Consider the following 23,362-nt stretch of genomic DNA (forward strand, 5'->3'; position numbering starts at 1 on the left):
GTATTCTCACACATAAAAATGTTTCATTTAAAAACATATGTTGACGCATAGTAGCATAAATATTTTTTTGTTTTATTTTGATTACAAATATTTTCTAAATAACTTTTAAATGATTAATGATTGCTATATTTTAAAATTATGTGTCAAAATGTACTTTAATACACAGAGGGAGTATAAGAAAATAACTTGTATCTGCAAATAACTCGTGTAAACGCAAATAATTTGTGTGTGTCAAAATGTGTACTTAGAAACTTCAAAATAATATATCAATAACCACATAATTTGTATCCATCCCACTACTGTTTTATTTCTCCAACACCATCAATAGAGAAAACATTAAAAAAATATATATATCTGTCAATATGTGTTCTTAAGAAACTCTGGGATAATATATGCATAGAAATGTCTCAAGCTAAATATAGATTATCATATAAAAATATGCGATCAAATTATTTAGTTGGAGTTAATTTAAATTTTGACAAAACATATTTTCCATGCTAATAAAATGATTCTGGAAAATTTGAATAATTGAAGACACTTTAATAATAAAAACATCTTATGAACTTTGCCTCTGAAGGGTAACAACGGATTGAGCGATGCGGGACAAACGGTAGAGCTGCAGTGTGGTTAAAACAATAATAAAAACGTATAGGTATATGGTATATGTAAAGATTTTTGTTATTGTTAACTGCAGTGCGGTGCGGATCGTATTATAGAACTGTGATAAACTAAAATTCGGAACGTTTATTTAACAACATGGTTTAGTAAACCTCTTTTTCTTAACTGATGATGTGATCATTTTTTTATAGGAAAAAAAGTTATATCCAATAGTTTAGTTTATCCCAGTTCTATAATGTAACAAACACGATTTTTTTTTCTTTATAATAATACGACATAACATCATCAACATGTTTTAGCAAACAACATGTCTTTCTCTGATGCACCTTGCATCTGTTAATTTCTGAACGATGCACCTATTCATACAACTCTTTTAGTTATGAATGAAACAGTCTTTCATGTGCATCCTTAGTTTTCTGAACAACGCACCTTTTAGCATATCTTTTTAGTTTTTGAGTGATACACTCTTTTTTATTGATTAATAAATTGAAGTGTTTAACTAAAAACTTATGGTTAAGTTTGTTTTGGTTATGCAATCTAATTCATATAATTTATTTGATCGATAAAGGTGTGAGTTCATCGAATTACTAATGCAAAAGGTGTCTTTTCGTTTCTTTTGTTAACCAACACTTTTCTAAATGCACACTCTTTTGAAAATTGCATTTTCACACACATATATATTGACCACTTCCGCATTTCTTCTTCATCTTCATTATTCGATACTTCTGTATTTCTAACCAAAATGATATAAATTTCTAAGTGTCTAGACAGTGTAACACATATCTTAAATACTATAATCGAATAAAATACCAAAGAGTTGTTAATATCTATTCTATAAAGTTATTGATTGTTTTAGAAATTATTAATAACCTTATGATACCCTGAACATGTGCGAACCTGTCGTAACCGAAGAGGTACATGTCGTAACCGAAGAGGTGCGAATGTATCGTCACCGAAGAGGTGCAAACATGTTGTCACCGAAGAGGTGCAACATACCAAATGCGAACGGATCATCACCAAAGGAGTGCGAAGAAGTTATCACTTAAAGAGTGCAAATAGGTCGTCACCGAAAAGGTGAAAAGTGTCGTCACCAAAGAGGTGTGAATGGGTCATCACCTTAGGTGTACGAACATGTCTTGCCTAGAGAGGTGCGAATAGTTCGTCACCAAAAGGGTGCGAACAGTGTCCAAAGGGGCACAAACGTGTCGTGTCCAAAGTAGCGCAAATGTGTTGTGTCCAAGAGGTGCAAACGTTTTGTGAACAAACAAGTGTGAATGTATCATCACCGAAGTGGTGCAAAATGTTGTCACTGAAAGTGTGAGAACGAATCATCACTGAAGAGGTGTGAACATCACTTTACCGAAAGGGTTCATATATAACATTATGGAAAGTGTGTTAAAGTAAAGTTACCAAAAAGGGACAAACATAATGTCACTGAAAGGCAAACATAATGTCACTGAAAGAGTGCAAACATAAAGGGTGCAAATATAATGTCCAAATTTATAATTCACATTCATTTAGATTACCAACCCAAATATATATATATATATATATATATGATTAGTAATTTTAAATTGCATCGTTTCCCCCGCGAATTCGCGGGGGTATTCATCCTAGTTAAGTAAATGGTATATTCCTTCAAGTAAATGGTATATTATTCCTTCAAGCAAATAGTATATTCCTTGGTTAATTATTCAAATTTGTAGTTTAATAGCTGTTGATGTATAATAATTTTCTTTGCTAATTGTCCGGTAGAATTGATCCCGGTGCTCTAGTTGGATTTCAGGCCAATCAGAGCAGCTACAGGTCCAATAAAGGCGGCGTTGATGTAAGTTGTGGGCTCTGCATGCGAGTAGTCTGATCTTTCGTCGCTAAACTCGTCTGATGAATCCGGTCCGCCCACAATTGCACCCGTATGGACATTTGGGTTTGGTTGATCAGAATTATAGTATGAATATCCTCCATTACAGTCGATTTTCTCCGGTTTAGATTTGATCGACGGTAAAGATGAGCCTCTATGATGAAGCTGTGTTGGGTACTTATTCCCGTATCCGACCATGTAAGACATTTTCATTGGATTATTTCCAAGGATGTAGTCCACCTATAAATTAATTAGACCGTCCGGTTAACAAAACGGAAATAGTGTTAAAACTGGATTAGAGTCTAGGAGGGTAAACTTATTCAATTACCTGTGATTTAGAAAAATTCTGAATTTGAGATACCGTGAACTTGGTTGACCCGCACTGGATTGAACCGACCTGGGCTTGTGTTAAAGTTTTTGAGTAATGGAACAACACCGTTATTGCCGTTGTTACATATTGTATGTTGCTACTGTCTCTAGTAAACAAAAGGCCACCTGAATAACCAAAAGTACACACAAACATAATTGTAAAACTATAACATCAACCGAAAAAAAAAATCAAACCATTTTACTGATTATCTACAAATCGGTATACCAGGGGTTGGTTCAATTTGTTGAGAGCTACTTCCTGGCATCAATGCACAGATGAACGACTCAACATCTTTCTTAAATTTTCCCAAGTCATTTTTCCCTTTGTAAAACTCCTTAAGAAAATAAATCAACAGGAAAATATTCATTAATTTCAACCTAATATATCTGGTTACAGAATTTAACGAGTTTGGTTTATATATAGTATATACTAACCGATGCGAGTAAAGCCTGAGCTCCGGCAAACTTATTGTCCCAGCTGAATTCATTCACCGCTTGGCTCCAATCTTGATTGCTTATGACATAACTTATGTATTTATTTTCTCCTGTTGCTTTGTATAGCCAAGCCGCAGCCCACAATAACTCGTCCTTTTACCAAAAAAATATTTTGAAAAATGAAGTATATTGTTATATCATTGAAAAAGAGTATTCATTTATATAGCATGAAAACATTCATATATTATTTAAAACTTGTTAATTTGAGATAACTCGTTATATCTAAATGTATCGATCGGTTTGGTTGTGTGACTTCCGTTTAATTACCTGGTAGCCTGAGTATGAGCAGTAGAAAGGGCATGAGGCTTGATAAGAGCCTCTGTACTGATCAGCAAATTCAAATAGCTGCAGAAATAGCCAAGTCAAACGTTAAACCAAATAACCAACCATGTCCAAAATATAAAACATCTCATGATTACGCTAGGATCATAAGCTATTTTGGATTTAATTTGTATATATAGTATACTCACGGATTTTGCATGGCTTAGTAGCTTGGATGAATAATTAGAGTCGACCGTTTCGAAAACAAGTGCTGCAGAGGCAAGCGCGGCTGCGGCTTCGCCGGCCGCTTCAGAGCCAGGGGAAGAAGAATTAATCTTGTAGAGAGTTCTGGCTGTGTCCATATCTTCTGGTCTCTCCCAGCAACTATGATCTGAATTTCCATCTCCTACCTTTTATGATCATTATAAAAAAAAAAAATTTTAAGAGAACTTAAGCAACCATAATGAACTAAGTGTTGACATAGGAAATAAAATTAATCTTGGGGTTTTCTAGCTTTTTTTACGCTGATTTTATTTCAAACTAAGAGAGTACAGCGACATAAAACAGAAACCTCCAAAAAGCAACACACGCCTCAAAACCAGAGGATTGGGAGGGAAGAATAAGCAGAGTATCATGAAAGCGTAAATCAAAACACAAGAAACACCAGTGGGTTTTCTATACTTGCCGGCACATATTTAACGAGAATACTGGTTATGATTATACGATTACTTTTGATTTCTAGCTATAAAAATGGATTTACATGTGTATATAGAGTGGTGGGGGAAGCATGAGCAAGGATGATAAAATCGGTTGCCCATTTGATAGAAGAGCGAAGATAACTGAGTTGGTTTACGGATGAAATTTCATTTTGGTATTCAATGGCGGCCCAACTTAATAAGGTTGTGGTAAATGACATTGGCCAAACAAATTTTACATTGTCACCCGCATCATAGTATCCTCCAATCAAATTCACCTGGAAGATGAAAGCAGAATTTTAATTTCTAACGATTAAAATTAACCACACGATAATTAGTTAAGAGAAAACACAATGCTAAATTATAAATGGAATAAGTTTTACATTATCCGGTTTACCGTCGGACAGGGCAGAATCGGCTCGCCATGTAACACGTTGGTTCACCGGTAGTTTACCGGATCGTTGGCCTTCAAAGAACAAAATGGACTTGTTTAGTGCATCTCCATAATCAAGAGCTTCCAAGCTTTGGAAAGCCATGAAAATACAAACTAGCATTATCACCAAGATCTTGCCCATTATTGTCACTATAACTGCCTTTTGGAAATGTTTCTTTCTTTGTGATGGATTTTGCTGTATCTTAACTTTGCATGAAATGGTTCATGAGCGTATTTTATAGATAGATGTCCCATGCAAGTAAAGTTGCGTACGTAATTCATAACATTATCTGTTTTCACGTAATTTTAGGTTAACTGGATGCACTGTTTTTTTTCTTATAAACATCTGGTTACATTGATTTTACTGTTGTTAATAAGAAACAGTGCAGGCAAATTACCAACAAGAATTAAATTTCAATGAATACGGAATCACAATAAAAAGGTTTCAGTGTAGCAAGTTGTTATTGTTGACATTATAAATGATATCAGTTTGCTAACAACCATACAGTACTTTGTTTTTCTTCTGTATGAAATTATATAAGTTTTAGTTTATTTAAGATTTAAAATATGTGAGTTTACAAAAAAAAAAAAAAGATTTAAAATATGTTTCCTGTAAATAATTACCAAAATTGAGATAGTAAACTCACTGATGAGTCTTTGTTTCCCAAAATACGGCTGCTAGGCATGATAAACCCGTATTTTGGAGAGAATGTAGAATTCTCCATATCTTTTTATCATTTTATGCATTTTAAATATCATCTCATGACCGATATATAATTCCTTTTTTGCAATTTATACTGGATTTTTAAGAAATGCATACGAGCAAATTGGGAAGGTCTTTCGTATTTCTGCTGGTGTAATTTGCTCATCCTGAACTGTGTTTAGAGAAGTATGGAACTATTACCCATGCGATTGGTGGTCTAGTGACAGACGAATTCTGGATTGCTAAACAATCTGGATTCGAAGGTCATCATATGATTACGCGAATGTAAGTATATTACTTACACCCATTTAAATACTTAAAAAGATTCTATATGTGGGTTGTACATCTTCTTATAAATTAATCTGTGTATTTTCATAAATTCGCGATACCTCCAAGTTAAAAATATAATCTGCAACAATTTTTTGTTCCATGCCTAGAATTTTGGATATACACTACAAGCAAATAATAATATATTAAAACCCATGTTTAAACTTTCATAGAAAGTGTATCGAAATATCCATTAAAACCCATGTTTCAACTTTCATAGAAAGTGTATCGAAATATCCAAGCTCTACTAATGATACAAACAAAAGAAATGCTTCCCTGCACTACTGTGCAAATATATTCGCTTAGATTATGGTAAAAAGAAAGAAAAAATATGATGTACCTAAAACTAAGCAATCTTGTCCATGTGTGAAAACGCAATCGCTGGCGTTTATCACGTATAAGAACAACTGATTGACTGGGACAAGTAGTAGTGATATGGGGATGCCGTGCCGTAGAAACGGCTGTATAATATATTTAGCACCCATTCCTCAAAACGTCAGTGTAGGATTTCGCCGTTGTAAAAAAATGCCGTTAGGTTTTGTTTTCCTTTCAGTTGTCATAAACTTAGTTATTTAATTTATTCATCCCTCTTTACTTGCAAGCGTATTGCGGAAATTTCTTGCGTGTTTGTTCATCGTATGTTTTTTTCCTCTTCTCATTATATTTGTGTTATGAGGAAAAAGGAGGAACTCAACAAGGGATGGTCCATCGAATGTATTAGTTCATTTAAGTCAGTTATAAATATGCTACAGTATACAGTTATCCTATACTTGATTTTTTTTTCTAACTAACCCACGATGGTGATTGACGTTATCTGCATGGTTTTAGAAAACGGGTACCGTGTATAGTTTATACTATTGTACTCCTCTTTTGGAATATGATTTTTGTATACAATATGTTTTTTCTAGTTGACAAAAACAACATAATTTTTTTTTTCTAAATGAAGAAACCACCAACTTAAATTTCTTTTTTGTATGTAAACACTAAACAGTAAAACCCATAGTGTCTTCAACTTGATACAGTTTATTTCGGTTTTCGTCCATGTTATTATTATTATTTTTTTATTAGTTATGATATTATTAGTTTTGTATAAGTCAGTAGTGGAAGAAAATCAGGCAAAAATATATTTGGTTATCTGCCTCAAAGAAGTTTATATAATTTGAAAGTATAAATATTTATTTTGGTCAGATTAAGAAATCGAATTACAAAATCGAAAGCATGTGACAAAGTTTTAATGTCCACTATTCTTTTTTAGCCCAACGCAACTTCGTGTACGTTACATCTCCCTAATAATAATGCGTTAATTACTCCGCCCCAAGCACATCTTCATTTACGATATACTTGACATTTTTCTATTGTATGATAATGAAAATCAAAAGAGCAACTTGTAGTTACAGTCATCATAAGATCCATTTGGTGGTATTTTCAGTGTATCATTAAGGACAGAGACTACTTCTTATCCCAAACGTATAACGCTTCCTTGTCAGTCTGAAACTGAATGAAATCTTTGTGACAATAACATCCTCCATGAACCATTATAAAGTGAGTCTGTGACTTGCTTCTACACAGATAAAATCCACAAGACCGTTTAACAGACTCAGTCACAAACTTAACGGACTAAAAAAGTTAAACTGTTGGGTAATGGAAGGGACCGCGCGAACGCTGATCCCCACTGCCACAAATAATGACGCAGGCTCTCCCACATGGGGAGACCTTAAGCTAAGCACCCCTCCAATATGTGCAATGGAGGTCACTAGCTTAGGCCACTCGTCTTAACGATCAAGAGTCGACCCCGTCCAGGTAAGTATCTTTCAACGTTGGACCTTCGTCTTATTTTATACTACACGAAAGAGGAGTGTTCATCTCAAGATTACCGGTGTGGGAGAAGTATTATAGAGGCCGAGTTTAATTTTGAGACAATGATGGGCCTTAATCCGTGATTATATATTCCGGCCCATGTTATACCCATTTAACTAAGCTGTATTTGTTTATTCTTTATTTATTTTTTGTATTGAAGCGCCAAAACTTCCCTCACAAAACAATAACAGAACAATAGAACAGAAAAAGATCGCATCCATTTTTATACTCTTTGGCCCTCGTCTACTACTTCATTCCCCTTCTTGAATCGAATCATCATCTTCTTCTTCTTCTTCTTCTCTCAACCTAACCAAAAACCACAATCGACATGACTAAGGAGCTTGCAGCGAAGGCCAAAGAGGCTTTCGAAGACGACGAGTTCGATGTTGCTGTTGACTTGTACTCAAAAGCCATCGACTTGGATCCAAAGTGTGCTGAGTTCTTCGCCGATCGTGCTCAGGCCAACGTCAAAATCAAAAAATTCATCGGTAACTTCTTCGCTACGTAATTGAAAAGACTGATACTTTTCTTAAAGAACGCAAAGGAGAGACCTTTTATCTTTGGTTTCTGGGTTTGATTTGGTAGTGCCACGTGTATGGGGGAGGAAACAATGTATCAGAATTTGCTTTGATGAGTTCAAGATTGAGCCTTTTTGTTTGTTTTGTGATTAGCAATGATTTGCCGTTTACAAAGTTTGCAACTTTGTACTGATTGAGATGTGTAATCGCATTTTATTGGGTCTTGACTCTGAGACTTGTGTTGTGAATGAGAGAGCAGAAGCAGTGGAAGATGCGAACAAAGCGATAGAGTTGGATCCTTTATTGACGAAAGCTTACTTAAGAAAGGGGTATGTATGTTTTTATCTTCTGTTATAGTGACATTTAAAAGTAAGATATCTGATTCCTTTCTTGTCTGTAGAACTGCTTGTATGAAGCTTGAAGAATATCAAACTGCGAAAAAAGCTCTTGAAAAGGGTGCTTCAATTGCACCATGTGAATCCAAATTCAAGAAGCTGATAGACGAATGCGAGCTTCGTATCTCAGGTATATCCCCCCTTAATGCATTGTTGTTTGTTGTTATCTGGTTGATTATGATTATGCGATCTGAACTCTTCAATTTCTTTGCTCAGAAGAAGAGAAAATTTTGGTTCAACCGGTGGCATCTCCATCAGTGAAAGCTGATCTCACCCATGTGTCTTCAGCACCGGCCAAACCAAAGTTCAGGTAGTTTCCTTGTAGACAACCTTGCAAGTATTAGAAAATATCTCACCCCCTTCTGAGTGTTCAACAGACACGACTACTACCAAAAGCCAGAAGAAGTTGTGGTCACTATATTCGCAAAAGGGATACCAAAGCAGAATGTTAATATCGACTTTGGTGAACAAATTGTAAGCACTCTAAGAACCCACCTCTATAAATATGACACTTCTGTTTTAAAACTTGTTATGTAATTTTGCAGCTGAGTGTTGTGATTGATGTTCCTGGAGAGGAGGAAGCCTATCATCTCCAGCCGAGATTGTTTGGAAAGGTAACTGATCTATCAAACGAATCAGTGATCTGACTTGAACATATTGTATTGAACTTTGTGTTTCTGTGTTCAGATAGTACCAGAGAAGTGCAGATATGAAGTATTATCAACCAAAGTCGAGATCCGTCTTGCCAAAGCAGAGATCATCACATGGGCCTCTCTTGAACACGGCAAAGTGCCAGCGGTTTTGCCAAAGCCAAATGTCTCATCAGGTTTTGTCTTCTTCTTGTTTCATCTGATGACAGCTTTTAAACAACAGTCTCTTGACATGTGAAACTTTTGTATAATGGTGCCAGAGGTTTCAGTGCGACCGGCGTATCCTTCTTCTAAGAAAGTGAAGGACTGGGACAAGCTTGAAGCCGAAGTGAAGAAACAGGAGAAGGATGAGAAGCTGGAAGGAGACGCTGCTTTGGACAAGTCCTTACGTGAGATGTATTCGAATGCTGATGAGGATATGAGACGTGCCATGAGCAAATCCTTTGTGAGTATTTATTTACTGTTTGGTCTTTCTTTGTTAATGAAGTTTCTGATGATGGTTTTTGGACAAATGAACAGGTGGAATCGAATGGAACGGTGCTGTCGACAAACTGGAAAGAGGTTGGGGCTAAGACAATCGAGAGCACTCCTCCTGATGGTATGGAGCTCAAGAAATGGGAGATCTAATCTTCCTTTTTGATACATGGTCCTTTTTCTTCATGTAATGAGGATCCTAAGGTTTCTTTGCTTTTGTCAAGTATGGCTTTCTCTTCACAACTTTTTTAATGTTTTCATCTGAATATTCACAGATCACTATTCTCAAGTGTCTTGTTAAAACTATATCCGCAAAACTAAATAGCCAAAGGCAAGTAGGCAACTGTATATGAGATTTTCCTACCAAGGGAAGATGAACACTACAAGAAAACATAATCTTAACGAGTGCGATTTTCCTCGTGAGTTCGTCGTAAAAGAGGCTTTACGACGAATTAGCGAGGAACCGCGTTTACTCGTTACTCATCTGTCGTAACACATATTTCCTCGATAATTCGTCGTAACTTAGCGAGGAATATATTTCGTCGTAAAGACGAAGTAGATCATTTCGTCGTAAAGACCACGTCAATATTCCACGTAAGGAGGTCGCTATATTTCCTCGTAAATACCTCGAAACGAGTTCTTCGTAAACTACACGTAAATACCTTGAAAGTGTTTCCTCGCAAAATACACGTAACGACCACGAAAGGATTTCCTCGTAAAATACTCGTTTATCTTTCCTCGTTATTTCCTCGTAAATTTTTTCTCGTAAAATACTCGTTTACTATTTCTCGTCATTTCCTCGTAAGGTTTCCACGTAAATAGGTCGTACATTAGCTACGAATTTACTTCGTTTTTATTATTTTACAGAATTTAAAAATATAACTAAAAAATAATTAAAATTATTTAATTTATTAATAAAATTAAAATTTAAAATAAAAATAAATCAATATGAAAATATTTTATATATAAATAAGTTTTGAATTTATAATACAACAACCGGAAAAAAAAACTAAGGGTCGTTCATCGCCTGGTAGAATTCATCACTCCTCCTCGTAACATCCGCCTCGTAACATCCGCCTCGTTATGTACGTCGGATGACTCGCCTTGAATGGGATGTTGTTGTCGCATGCTCCTCAACATGGACTACCATTCCGGATTTGTGGCCGCTATAACATCCAAGAAGCCCTCGACTCCACCCATACAAGATTTTGTCGCGGCCAACTCGTTACGCAGCTGAGCGGACTCTCTACGCAGCTCAGTGACTTCATCATCCCGTCGCTGACCATAAGACGATGTCGCTCTCGGAACATCGTTGACGGAACCAATCCCCAACGTCCGTCCTTTTTTTTAGGGACAACCTTAAAAACAAAAAATAAATATTGTTAGTAAAAATTTAAAGTTATATTAAATGAATAATAAAAAATTAAAATTTTTGAAAATTTACCTCCTCGTAAATCTTATCCACTTCAAGTGTGGATAAGGTGACGGGTAATCCGTCGGTAGACTGCTGGGTCAGCTGAGTCTGGCGGTCTTCAACCCGAGCAACCACGTCGTTGTAGATTTGCTCGGACTTGCCATCTACAAATACGCCCGCCTTGTTCTTGTGGGTCCTCTCGTAAAGTTCCATAAGAGACGGGAGATGTCCCGTCTCTTTGGCCTAAAAAACATTTAAGAAAGTTAGAATAAAATATATATATTAAAAAAATTATTTAATAAAATATTTAATTACCATTTCCAAACGGACACCGGCGTGGGGTTTTTGGCCCGTAGTGTGAAGCATCGGCCCGTTTCCGTGCTCATCGACCGTGTTACGGGAGTTAGAGCAAGCCTGGGCGATTCTAATGGAATCAGGAAAGCGCCAATAACGGATGAGGCCATCCCACACATCCGTGGTGAGCTCAGCGGGTTTGCCACACTCATACCCCTTCACGATCCAGTCACCCTTCCAGTTGGAGACCGTGTCCAACAAGCGAACTTTCGCCTTCGCGTTAAACTTCTTCCTTACCCTCTCAGTGATCCCCAAGGCCCAATTATATTTTTCCTATTAGAAAAAATAAATTAACAATTAGTTTTTTAGAAAGTATATATATAAATCATGAAAAAATTAAAGTATATATAATTAATTAATAGAAACTTACAGCGTAAATTTTGAACCACGTCTTTCTGACGTAGTGAGGCGTCTTACTCCAGTTCGGATGTGCCATGGAGAAGTAACCTTTGATCGTGTCGGTTACGTCCGATGCAAGACATCAGTCAACCCCCCACCTGGAAAATACAAATTTAAAATATATATTATTTTTTAATGTTATAAAAGAATTTTAAACGAATTAAAAAAAAATAATGCATCATACCACAAAGTTCCGTCCGGTCGGTCTGGGTCGATGACTGGTAAACCTTCTCTGCCTTGCAGACGGAGAATGTCCTCTACAGTGTACTGCGAGTAAGGAGCACTCGGAGGCACCATCAAATCGGGATGAATATCGGCGGCCATCGGAGGTGCCATCGGAGGAGGCACAAGAGGAGGCATCGTTGGATGAGCCATCGGGGAAGGCACATGAGGAGCCGATGGTGCACTAGAAGAAGTAGACCCAGAGACTCTCTGAGTGTACTGAGTCTCGGGGACAGTCTCCTGACCCGAAGAACCGGGGGCTGAAGAAGAGGCCGGGTCTAAACGACTACCCGGCTCACCGAAGATCTCTCTGTAATGGGCAGTAAGTCTTCTTTTTCGAACCTGAGAAAAAAATTAAAATTTTAAAATTAACATCAACAGTATATTTCCCAACATTATCCACCTAATGAACACTAAATAACATAAAATCCGTAAACCTATCTAAATTCCCTATACTAACCACATAATCTATCCTAAACTAACCAAATTAGAGAGGCTTACCATTGCTACGGAATGGAGAGGAAGTGGAGAGGAAGTAGAGAGGAAAGAAAGAGTGAGCACTCGGGGGTATATATAAGATTACGTATCGTCGCAAATTCGTCGTAAGGTTACGACGAAATAGCGAGCAGTTACAAAGGCCCGTGTTTTTCAATACGAGGAAATTGCGAGGAATCACAAAGGCCCGTGTTTTTATATACGAGGTATTAACGACGATTTTGCTTACGTGGAATTAACGAGTCTTGCTTTCCTATAAATATACCCACAACTCTCATTCTCAAACCACACACAAACTCCCAAATCACACCCTATCTCAAATCACATTCCTCAGCAAAATCCTATTCAAATTATAAATATTTGAAAAAAATAGGAAAATGAGAAGATATTAGAATTCATGTGGGCGAGACTTACGTATTATAATTGCTGGAAGTCTTGCCACATGTTAATCTGGTATTTTTCTCCTTTTCTTTTTTTTTTCTAGTTTTTACACTACGAGGTATTTACGACGATTTCTGCTTACGTGGTCTTTACGACGATTTGGGCTTACGTGGAATTAACGAGTGTTTTGTTTAAATCCTTTTACGTGGTGTTTACGACGATTTCTGCTTACGTGGAATTAACGAGTATTATGTTTAAATCCCTAAAATCCGAAACCCCGAAACCTCTAAACCCCAAACCCCAAACCCCATATTCCAAACCCCAAACCCCAAACCTGAAACCCCTAACCCCAAACCCCAAACCCCAAACTCCATATTCCTTATTTTCATATATTCCAAACTCCATCTTTATTTTAAAATTTCATCGTTATTTCCTCGTTGGCTTACGAGGTATTTACGACGATTTCTGCTTACGTGGAATTTACGACGATTTCTTATACGTGGTCTTTACGACGATTTGGTGGAATTAACGAGCCCCACGTTCTTTATTTTAATATTTCGTCGTTATGTCCTCGTTGGCTTACGAGTCCTTAACGACGATTTGTGCTTACGTGGAATTAACGAGTGTTATGTTTAAATCCCTAGAATCCGAAACCCCAAAACCCCAAACCCCATATTCCTTATTTTCTACTTCATATATTCCAAACCCCATCTTTAATTCCATTCCAAACCACAATTCCCACATTTGCTTATTCATAAAACAAACTCCCACATTACCTTATTCATAAAACAAACCCCACATTTTCTTATTCATAAAACAAACTCCCTCATCTTATTCATAAAACAAATACATCAATCTGATACATCGACATTCTCGTCATCACTAGAAACATCATCATTTTCATTAAACTCGTCTTCAACAGCTTCGTCTGTGGCATCATCGGTAAGATCTTCGTACTCGTGATTATGCGGATCAATGAGAAGGATGTCATCAATTTCTTGTTCAGGTTCCTCGACTTCATTTATCTGTTCTTCTTGCAATGGTGGTTCTTCTCCACTGATGATTCATCCTCGAGGTGTAACTTTGATCACTGCTAACCAATTTATACCTGAATCTCTCATCCGAGGGTATGGAAGGAAGCTAACTTGGTCTGCTTGTGAAGCTAAGATGAAAGGCTCGAATTTGTTGTACCTTCGTCCACCGTTGACATCAACTACACCGAATTTGTTAGACCGAACACCTCTGTTGACGACGGGGTCGAACCATTCACATTTGAAGAGGACGCATTTCAGCTTCAGTATCCCTGGAAATTCGACTTCAATAATCTCCGTCAAGATCCCGTAGAAATCTGTTTCCCCTTTCACACATATTCCATAGTTACTGGTCGCCCGCTGTCTACCATACTCATATGTATGAAAAGTATAGCCTCGTGTAAAATACATCTGTGATGTGGTGACCTTTACAAGTGGAGATTGAATTACTTCGTGTAACCACTTAGGATAATCTGCATCGTCGTCGTCATAATCAACCTGCAAAAATAAAGAGAATGTTAATGAAATACAGATCATTTATGAAAAAGAGTTTGAGTTAATACCTGATTCCGCAACCACTTAATGAAGTGTTGATCTTTCTTTTTGTCTACGTCACTCGTGGATATACCATGAAATGTTTCTTCGACTTGAGAAACAAATAGGCTGTAAAGTCACATTTTATAGGAAAGAATCTCTCGCAATTATACAATTAATTATACTTATATGTGTTTCGAAGTGTCAATATATGTTACCTTTCAAAATAACGCATCAATGGATCTTCGCAATTGAGTAGAATATAGGTGTGTGCACTATGAGCGTCTTGTTCACTCAACCACCAAACCTCTTTAGACTTCCCACCGAGTCGTCCAATCTGGCTAAAAATGTCTGGAACACCAGCAACTGCATATGTTGGCGCAACACCACCATCATCATATCTTCTTGGAGCTCTTCTCCGGGTACGTACTTTTGACGCAAAGTAGTACGATGTGAAGTGAGAAACTTCTTCCATCAAACTTCCAGCAATTATAGAACCTTCAACTTTGGCGAGGTTCTTTCCTTTTCCCTTCAAATATTTCATGGCTCGCTCATACTGATACATCCATCCGTAATGTACAGGTCCACGAAGCAATGCCTCATATGGGAGGTGGACAGCTAGATGCTCCATGACGTCAAAAAATCCGGGAGGAAATATCTTCTCCAAGTTGCACAATAAGATGAGAATGTTCTCCTGAAGCTGTTCCACAACTTCTTCTTTAAGAGTGTGTGTGCTCAGATCCCTGAAAATGCTCCAATGCCTTTTATATTCCAAAAAAAATTAAACACATTGTTAGTCATATATTATTTTGTAAATTATTGTGATATAATACACTACGTACCTGCAAGTGCTTCATGTACGTTTGTTGGAAGTAGCTCCGCAAATGCAAAGGGCAGTAGTCGTTGCATAAAGACATGACAATCATGACTCTTCATCCCGGAGAACTTTTGACCATTTTCAACACATCTAAAGAGATTCGAAACATACCCATCAGGGAACTTCACTTCTGATGCCACCCAGTTGAACAACACCGACTTTTTTTCTGAAGATAATCTGAATATCGGAACGGGAACTTGTCCATTGCTTTTAATATGTAACTCGCTTCTTGAGCAAATATCCGGCAAGTCCAACCTCGATTTTATGTTGTCTTTTGTCTTCCCTGGGACATTCAATATTGTATTCATGATGTTCTCAAAGAAATTCTTCTCTATATGCATCACATCGAGGTTGTGGCGCAGAAGAAGATCCTTCCAATATGGCAACTCCCAAAATATACTCTTCTTGTGCCAGTTGTGATGAACACCATAAGAATCAGGCATATTACGAGGGACATGCCAATTACCACCCCAACGAACTGTTTCGTTAGCTCCGTAGTAGTCGATTTGCGCTTCAATTTGTTCTCCAGTTAGATATGGAGGAGGAGTGTCTCTCACAACCCTTTTGTGCCTAAACAAATTCTTGTTTCTTCGGTAAGGATGGCCAATGGGAAGAAATCGACGGTGACAATCAAACCAACTTGTCTTCCTACCATTCTTTAGTTGAAACGCATCTGTCGTTCCATTACAATATGGACAAGCTAATCTCCCATGTGTAGTCCATCCAGACAACATCCCATAGGCAGAAAAATCACTTATGGTCCACAAAAGCATCGCTCGCATCGTAAAATTCGCCTTCGTTGAACAGTCGTACGTCCTCACCCCTGTTGACCACAAATCCTTCAACTCTTTTATCAGTGGTTGTAAGAAAATATCCAAGGACCTTTTTGGATTGTTCGGACCAGGTATTAATATGGTCAAGAATAGCAACTCCCGTTGCATGCACATCTCCGGTGGCAGGTTGTATGGTGTAAGAAAGACTGGCCACAATGAATATTGTCTCCCTGACATTCCGAACGAACTAAATCCATCTGTGCATAGTCCGAGATACACATTCCGGATATTGCTAGCGAAATCCGGATGTACTTTGTTGAAATGTTTCCAGGCTCTTGCATCTGATGGATGAGTCATCTCACCATTCGTCTGAGTATGCTCGGCATGCCATCTCATCTTTCCAGCAGTCTGCTCTGATTGATACAATCTTTTCAATCTGTCTGTAATTGGTAGGTACCACATCCTTTGGTACGGTACCCTATTACGTCCCCGTCCTTGCGGCTTGAATCGTGGCTTCTTGCAGAATCGACATTCTTCTAGCTTCTCATCATCTCCCCAATAGATCATGCAGTTGTCGATGCAAACATCTATCATCTCCGAAGGCAACCCAAGACTATAAACCAGTTTCTGAATCTCATAATAAGAATCAGCAGACACATTGTCTTCCGGCAAATACTCTTTAAACAAGTCCGCCCATTCGTTCATGCAACTTTCAGGTAGATTGTGATCAGTTTTAATATTCATCATTCTAGCAGCTAACGAAAATTTAGAGAGACCTTCTCTACAACCACTGTAAAGTGGTTGATTCGCCGCGTTTAACATTTCGTAAAACTTTTTTGCATCTATATTAGGTTCTTCATCTTCATCATGAGCTACGAATGCATCAGCTACCATATCATGAACCCTATCATAATCTACCATCTTCTCCTGATGGTAACTATGTTCATTATGCAAATGATGATCAACCGGTTCTTTTTCCTGAAAATTGCTATTACTACTACTAGCTTCATTCTGATCATAATTAAAACCTTCTCCATGTTGAAACCAGATATAGTTATTTGGCGTGAAACCTCTATTTATTAAATGCTTCCAAACATTTTCACGGTTTGCCAGTTTCGAATTGTTGCATTTCCGACAAGGACAGAACATCTTACCACTTTCTTGGGCGAGCGGTGTTGAATCTGCTTGATGCATAAATGTCTCCAGACCCGCAAGGTATTCTTTCGTCACTCTCCCGTTAGCATCTCTATGCATATACATCCACTTCCGCAACTCGTAAATTGTCCCGGAGCCAGCCATTTTTTTTTTCTCTCACGTTTTTTGTTGTTGGTGTGTTTAAAATGATGTTCAAACGTCCATATTTATAGGAAATTTCGAATCTGGTAGTTGTAATTTTCCTATGAATTTACGACGAAAATTAATTAGGTGGCAAAAAAAACGTGTAACACCTACAAAGTTGGTGGATTCAAAATTTCCTCGCTAAATACACGTAAAATATTTCCTCGTAAATAACACGCAAAGTTTACGTCGTATTTACGAGGAAATAGTTTTTCCTCGTAAAATACTCGTCAAATTACATCCACTTTACGAGGAAACACTTTTGTCGTTACGTTACGAGGAAATAACGATGACTTTAGTTTTCCACGTAAGTTCCTCGTAAAATCGACGTAAATTTACGAGGATTGTTTTTCCTCGTTAAATTTCCTCGTTAAGCATGTGTTTTCTTGTAGTGAAACTTGTATGTCAAATTGCATTGGTAATGATTACAAAATTTCTCACACATCTTACAATCTAGAACTGTTCTAAAGTGTTGATATGGGTTTGTCCGAACACGTTTACAAGAGACTATAAAATGGAGAATTGAGTTCAAATCCCTTTCAAGTTTCTGGTTAAGTTTTCAAACATTTGAACTGTCTTCAGTAATGTATGGGCGATGAGTTAAGGGATTATACAAGAGTTTCGTTTAGTTGGTACATTTTTTTGATGAAATTTCAAATTTATAAAATAATATATAAGACTACCTGTGGCTACTTTATTTTGCTAGGCTATGAGAATAACTTGAAAAAAAAACTGAGAACAGTTCCGACTACATAGTGTGCAAAAACCATCGCTGAAGAAGTCTGACAAGCTTTTGACCAGCTTTGTACTTGAGGGATGATATGCGACTGCGCATCATCTTATCTATGACATTGCATCTACAGTTGATACATTAAAATGGTAAAAGAATTTAGTTCATATATTTTAATGGCCTTTTCTAAAATAAAATGTAAAATATCCATTACAAGTTAGTGTATTGTTATGGGTGTACAAAAGTTGGTATTTTAAAAGTGGTACGTAATAGCAATCTATTTAATATATTAATATGGTAAGAGCTCCTCTAACAAACAAATTTTAGAGAAGTTCTAAACATTTAAGAAAAATATATAGAATGACCAAAAATTCTAATATTAGAGTTTTTTAGAAACCGCTCTGACACCAACAAAACAAATGTCACTCACAGAAGAGAAATTAGTGCTTTTATTACTTTGAAATAATAAAAAAAATTCAAGTAATTATAATAATAATTTTTTATTTAGAAACTCTCATGGTGTTTAACCATTGGAGTATCTTTAGTTGGTATATTTTATGGAATTTTATTAATTAAAGGTAAGATTTTCATCTTTCTAGTTATTTCTCCTTGACAACAAATCAAATGTAAAATTTACAAATTTCACCGAAGTATTTACAAAAATGTAAACTTTTCTTTTTGTAAAGAGAACTGGAATGTAATTTTTATGAATGACATTATGTGGAATTAGACATTCATAAGAATTCCAAATAAAAACTACCAGTTACAAGGAAAGCAAATTTTTGATTCCACTCATTCCTGTGAGATGAATGAAAAAAACTGTAAGTTACGTTAAAATTCTTTCATGATGAAAAAAGTAGAGGAATGGAAGGAATGAGTGGAATGAGATAACTTAAGGATCCGCCTGGTGACCATTCTGGAAACAAGAGGAACAAATAGAAAAGAAATGTAGAGGAACAAAATTGCAGGAATGAAAATGAATGGTTGTTCCATCCCATATTTAACAATGAATTAATTTGTTCTTTATTTCTCTACAAAAAAAGGAATGGTAGAGAATGAAAATGAAAAATAATTCCTTATGAATGGTGATTTTTTTAAGGAATGTTAAGGAATGTATTTGTTCCTCGTCGTTCCTTGGCCACTATTCATACCCTAAATATAATTGGATACACAATATATATTTCATTCCTTTTATCCCTCAAATTAGAGTCATTCCATTCCATTGTCACTACAAGAAAATAGCGACATACTGAGGGAAAAAATTGTCGGTATGTCGTCGGAATAACGTTATTCCGACGACATACCGACGAAACAAGTCCTCGGAAATAACTCCTCGGAAATTCTTTTTTCCTCGGAAATCCCTCGGAATTTTCCGACGGAATTCCGAGGAAACAAATTTCCGAGGAAACTCCGAGGACCACCAGTTCGTCGGAAAGCTCCTCGGAATATACCGAGGGAGAACTTCCTCGGAATTTACCTCGGAGGTTTCGATGAAATGTTCCTCGGAATTTTCATCGGGAATTTCCGAGGAAATGAACTCTCGGAAAATTCCGAGGAACAAGTCCCTCGGTATATTCCGAGGAATGTGTCCATCGGAATATTCCGCGGGTTTATTTCCTCGGAATTTGAACCCTCGGAAATTTCAGAGGAACAAGTCCCTCGGTATATTCCGAGGAATGAGTCCCTCGGTATATTCCGAGGAACATGTCCCTCGGTATATTCTGAGGGTTCATTTCCTCGGAATTTAAAAAAAAATAATTTTTTTTTAAAAAATAAAATTTTTGAAATTTAAATTCGAAAATATAAAATTAAAATTAAAATTGAAATCATATTAGTTAATATTCAAAGTTGTACAAATAAAAATAAAACATTCCGAGTTTTTGAAAAAAAAAACTACGGGTCTGACACGTCTGGGAACCCCTCGTTCGGGTACATCCTCTGCATCATCTCCGTCATTTGCTGGTTCAACCTCCTCTGTGCCTCATAGCCCGCCTGTTGAGCCGCCATCTGGGTCTCCAACAAAGATATGCGATCATCCTTGTCCTTCAACTGAGCCGTAAGTACTTCTGGATCAACAAAGGGCGGTGGTGCAGAAGAAGGAGGAACCGACCGGGTGCGACGACCCAAACCGACCAAACGTCCCTTCTTCTTTGGAACCGACTGAAATAGAAAATAGCCAAATTTAAATCAAGAAATAAATGAGACACTTCGTCTTGCACCTGAGTTTGGACCAGGGTGACCACTTCCCTCACAAGACCGTCATCAATCTGGCTGGTCTTCTTGTTGGTATATGCCCTCTTCATTAGGGCGAGATCATCAACCGGCTCGCCATCATTTTCTTCCGCCTTGAAAAAAACATAAATTAATGAAACATTAGAAATTAGAAGAAATGCACAAAAAATAAAATTTCAAAACTTAAATAATTGAAGAAAAAGCGACTGAACTTACCATGCGATCTCCCAGAGAGGCAATAGATTGAGCACCCAAGTTATGCTTGAAGACGCCCTTCCCTTTACGGTCGCTCCTGCGGTTAGTGGAGTTGGTGGAAGAAGTTTCTTTCGTCTCTTCCTTATCCCAATGCGCACACAACTCCGTCCAGACCGTGTTGTTTATCGACTTTGGGACCTTTTAATAAAAAAAGAGAAGAAAATAGTTTAATAAATTAAAAAATAGTTTAATAAATTAAAAAATAGTTTAATAAATTAAAAAATAGTTTAATAAATTAAAAACAAACCTTGTTGATTTCCCAGTTCTTCTTCCACTCGTGGATCTGCTTCCCATAGTTGTCCATAACTTTATGGACGAAGTGGTGATAGATAAAGAACGTCTCATCGAAATTCCAGTTGAATTCTTGTTGAAAAAAACACAATTAGTAGAAAATTTATATTAAAGATTTAAAATATAAGTAAAAAATTAGAATACTTACCGCAAACTGACGAAACCACAGATGCTGCTTGTCGGTAGGGAAGTGAGTGAAAGTCGGATGTCCCTTGTCGAGGGCCGAGTACATCATACGGTTGATCCATGCGCTGATCCCGTTCCCGAATCGGTTGAACCTAATAAAAAGAACAAACGGTTAATAATGAATTAAATTTTAATGAAAAAAAATATGTTTAATTACCATGTTTGACCCCGTCTATGTGGATACGGAGTGAGATAGGGAAGATGGTCACGACCGGGCTGTCGAACCAACTCCGCAACACTCATCACTCCCGGAGGACCCGGAGGAGCAGGAGCGGGTGCAGCAGCGGGAGCGAGATGAGCAGGAGCGGGTGCAGCAGAGGGAGATGTATGGTAGGAGCTGTGGGGCGAAGGGAAATCCTGAAAATGGCTGGAATCCCGAGACTGGCTCCCCGTACCACCACGACCACGACGCTGTCGAGGCCGAGTCTCATCATCATGAGACCTCTAAATTAAAAAAAAAAATATTTAATAAATATGGAAATATATAAATTAATTTTTTTTTTAAAAAAAAATCCCAAATAATAGTTTTTAATCACAAAAAAGTTTTATAGATATTAAAAATGTTTAATAAATATATAAAAATAGTTCTAATAAACAAAAAACAGTTTTAATAAATAAAAAATAGTTTAATAATTACCAAAAATAGTTTTAATAATATTAAAAATGTTTAATAAATATAGAAATTTATATAATATAAAGATAAATATATATATATATATTTTTTTAAAAAAATCCCAAATAATAGTTTTTAATCACGAAAAAAGTTTTATAGAAATTAAAAATGTTTAATAAATATATAAAAATAGTTCTAAAAAACAAAAAATAGTTTTAATAAATAAAAAATAGTTTAATAATTACCAAAAATAGTTTTAATAATATTAAAAATGTTTAATAAATATAGAAATTCATATTTTATATATATATATATATATATATATATTTAAAAAATATCCCAAATAATAGTTTTTAATAACAAAAAAAGTTTTATAGATATTAAAAATGTTTTGTAAAATCCAAAAAATCTAATTTATATACAAAAAACGTTTTATAAAATACAAAAATAAAATTTATACAAAAAAATCGAATTTATATACAAAAATTGATTTTGTAAATACAAAAAAATAAAAAATTTATAAAAAAATTGTAAATCAATTCAACAAAACAAATTATTCAACCAAATCACAATTCTAAACCTATTATACAACCAAATCACAATCCTAACCAATCACCCTAACAAAAATCTATCAAATCTACACAAAAACCTAACAAATAGAACCTAAGAGAGTGGGATAGGGTCTTTACATGATTTGTGTAAGAGAAGGGGGAGATCGCCGGAGATATCGTCGGAGAGAAGGGGGCGATCGCCGGAGAGGAGGGAGAGGAGCCGCGCAGAGGAAGAAGAGAGAAATGGGGAAGAAGAAGCGGCTCGTGGTTATAAAACCTAAGGTCCGACGGATAGTTTCCGTCGGAATTTCCTCGGAATTCCGATTTCAATTTTCGCAAAATATTTGCCCGGTTAAATGAAAATATTCCAAGGAAATTCCGACGGATACATAAATATCCGTCGGAATTCCGTCGGAATATTCCGAGGAAATACCGAGGAACTAGTGTTTGGGGTTTCAAAACATCGATTTTTTTGCCGTATTACATTTCTTATACAATTGTAATGCATACTATTGAGGATTCTTTGTATAGATGATCATAAACCATGAAATAACAAAATTTCAAAACGAATTGTAAGTATTCCCTTTACCGTTCATTAAAGTGTATAAGTGTTTCTCTTATGTTGTGGGGATTTCGTTCGTACAATCGGAAAAGTGTTTATTATTGGGTAAAGAACAATTTTTTTTACTTCATAATCAGTCTAAGACACTTAATAAGGGTTATATAAGTGTTATTCAAACCGCAAAACGTTGTTTTCGGTTTAAAAACCCTACTTCCTCAGAATTTTCTCGGAATATTCCGAGGGAATTCCGAGGAAACCCTTATCTTCCTCGAAATTCCGTCGGAATATTCCGAGGAAATACCGAGGAACTAGTGTTTGGGGTTTCAAAACATCGATTTTTTTTGCTGTATTTCATTTCTTATATAATTGTAATGCATACCATTGAGGATTCTTTGTATAGATGATTATAAACCATGAAATAACAAAATTTCAAAACGAATTGTAAGTATTCCCTTTACCGTTCATTAA

At 36.3% G+C, this 23,362-nt stretch overlaps 2 protein-coding genes and 1 non-coding gene across 4 annotated transcripts; 1 reads left to right on the forward strand and 2 right to left on the reverse strand.

The window, feature by feature from the left end:
• Nucleotides 1-937: 937 nt before the first annotated feature.
• LOC106351287 (endoglucanase 20) lies at nucleotides 938-5,031 on the reverse strand. 2 transcript variants are annotated; one of them, XM_022694225.2, is made up of 8 exons: nucleotides 4,683-5,031; nucleotides 4,539-4,577; nucleotides 3,814-4,014; nucleotides 3,611-3,688; nucleotides 3,284-3,436; nucleotides 3,075-3,183; nucleotides 2,808-2,974; nucleotides 938-2,719 (listed from the first exon to the last, which is right to left on the reverse strand). In XM_022694225.2, the coding sequence occupies exons 1-8, from the start codon at nucleotides 4,872-4,874 to the stop codon at nucleotides 2,390-2,392; spliced, it is 1,269 nt and encodes a 422-aa protein (XP_022549946.1). In that variant the 5' UTR covers nucleotides 4,875-5,031; the 3' UTR covers nucleotides 938-2,389. The 2 variants fall into 2 exon arrangements, with proteins under 2 accessions (XP_022549946.1, XP_013646558.1); XM_013791104.3 differs by having other exon boundaries at nucleotides 942-2,719; nucleotides 4,365-4,577.
• A 524-nt stretch (nucleotides 5,032-5,555) lies between these two features.
• Nucleotides 5,556-10,131, forward strand: LOC106351286 (protein SGT1 homolog A-like). Its single transcript, XM_013791103.3, has 9 exons — nucleotides 5,556-8,107; nucleotides 8,397-8,466; nucleotides 8,538-8,662; nucleotides 8,749-8,842; nucleotides 8,910-9,006; nucleotides 9,078-9,146; nucleotides 9,220-9,358; nucleotides 9,443-9,627; nucleotides 9,702-10,131. The coding sequence occupies exons 1-9, from the start codon at nucleotides 7,948-7,950 to the stop codon at nucleotides 9,807-9,809; spliced, it is 1,047 nt and encodes a 348-aa protein (XP_013646557.2). The 5' UTR covers nucleotides 5,556-7,947; the 3' UTR covers nucleotides 9,810-10,131.
• On the reverse strand, nucleotides 7,408-7,570 carry LOC125581051. Its single transcript, XR_007318762.1, has one exon. It is a non-coding gene; the product is annotated as a U1 spliceosomal RNA (small nuclear RNA).
• Nucleotides 10,132-23,362: the final 13,231 nt, after the last annotated feature.

This window comes from Brassica napus, chromosome C1 (assembly GCF_020379485.1).
Source record: "Brassica napus cultivar Da-Ae chromosome C1, Da-Ae, whole genome shotgun sequence".
In the NCBI taxonomy this organism is placed as follows: Eukaryota; Viridiplantae; Streptophyta; class Magnoliopsida; order Brassicales; family Brassicaceae; genus Brassica; species Brassica napus.

Coding starts and splice junctions, on each gene's coding strand:
- LOC106351287 (XM_013791104.3), bottom strand. CDS start 4,874: ATGGGCAAGATCTTGGTGATAATGCTAGTTTGTATTTTCATGGCTTTC. Junction 4,578..4,682: donor CCGACGGTAAACCGGATAAT/GTAAAACTTATT, acceptor TTCATCTTCCAG/GTGAATTTGATTGGAGGATA. Junction 3,437..3,610: donor GCTCATACTCAGGCTACCAG/GTAATTAAACGG, acceptor TTTTGGTAAAAG/GACGAGTTATTGTGGGCTGC.
- LOC106351286 (XM_013791103.3), top strand. CDS start 7,948: ATGACTAAGGAGCTTGCAGCGAAGGCCAAAGAGGCTTTCGAAGACGAC. Junction 8,467..8,537: donor AAAGCTTACTTAAGAAAGGG/GTATGTATGTTT, acceptor TCTTGTCTGTAG/AACTGCTTGTATGAAGCTTG. Junction 9,007..9,077: donor TCGACTTTGGTGAACAAATT/GTAAGCACTCTA, acceptor GTAATTTTGCAG/CTGAGTGTTGTGATTGATGT.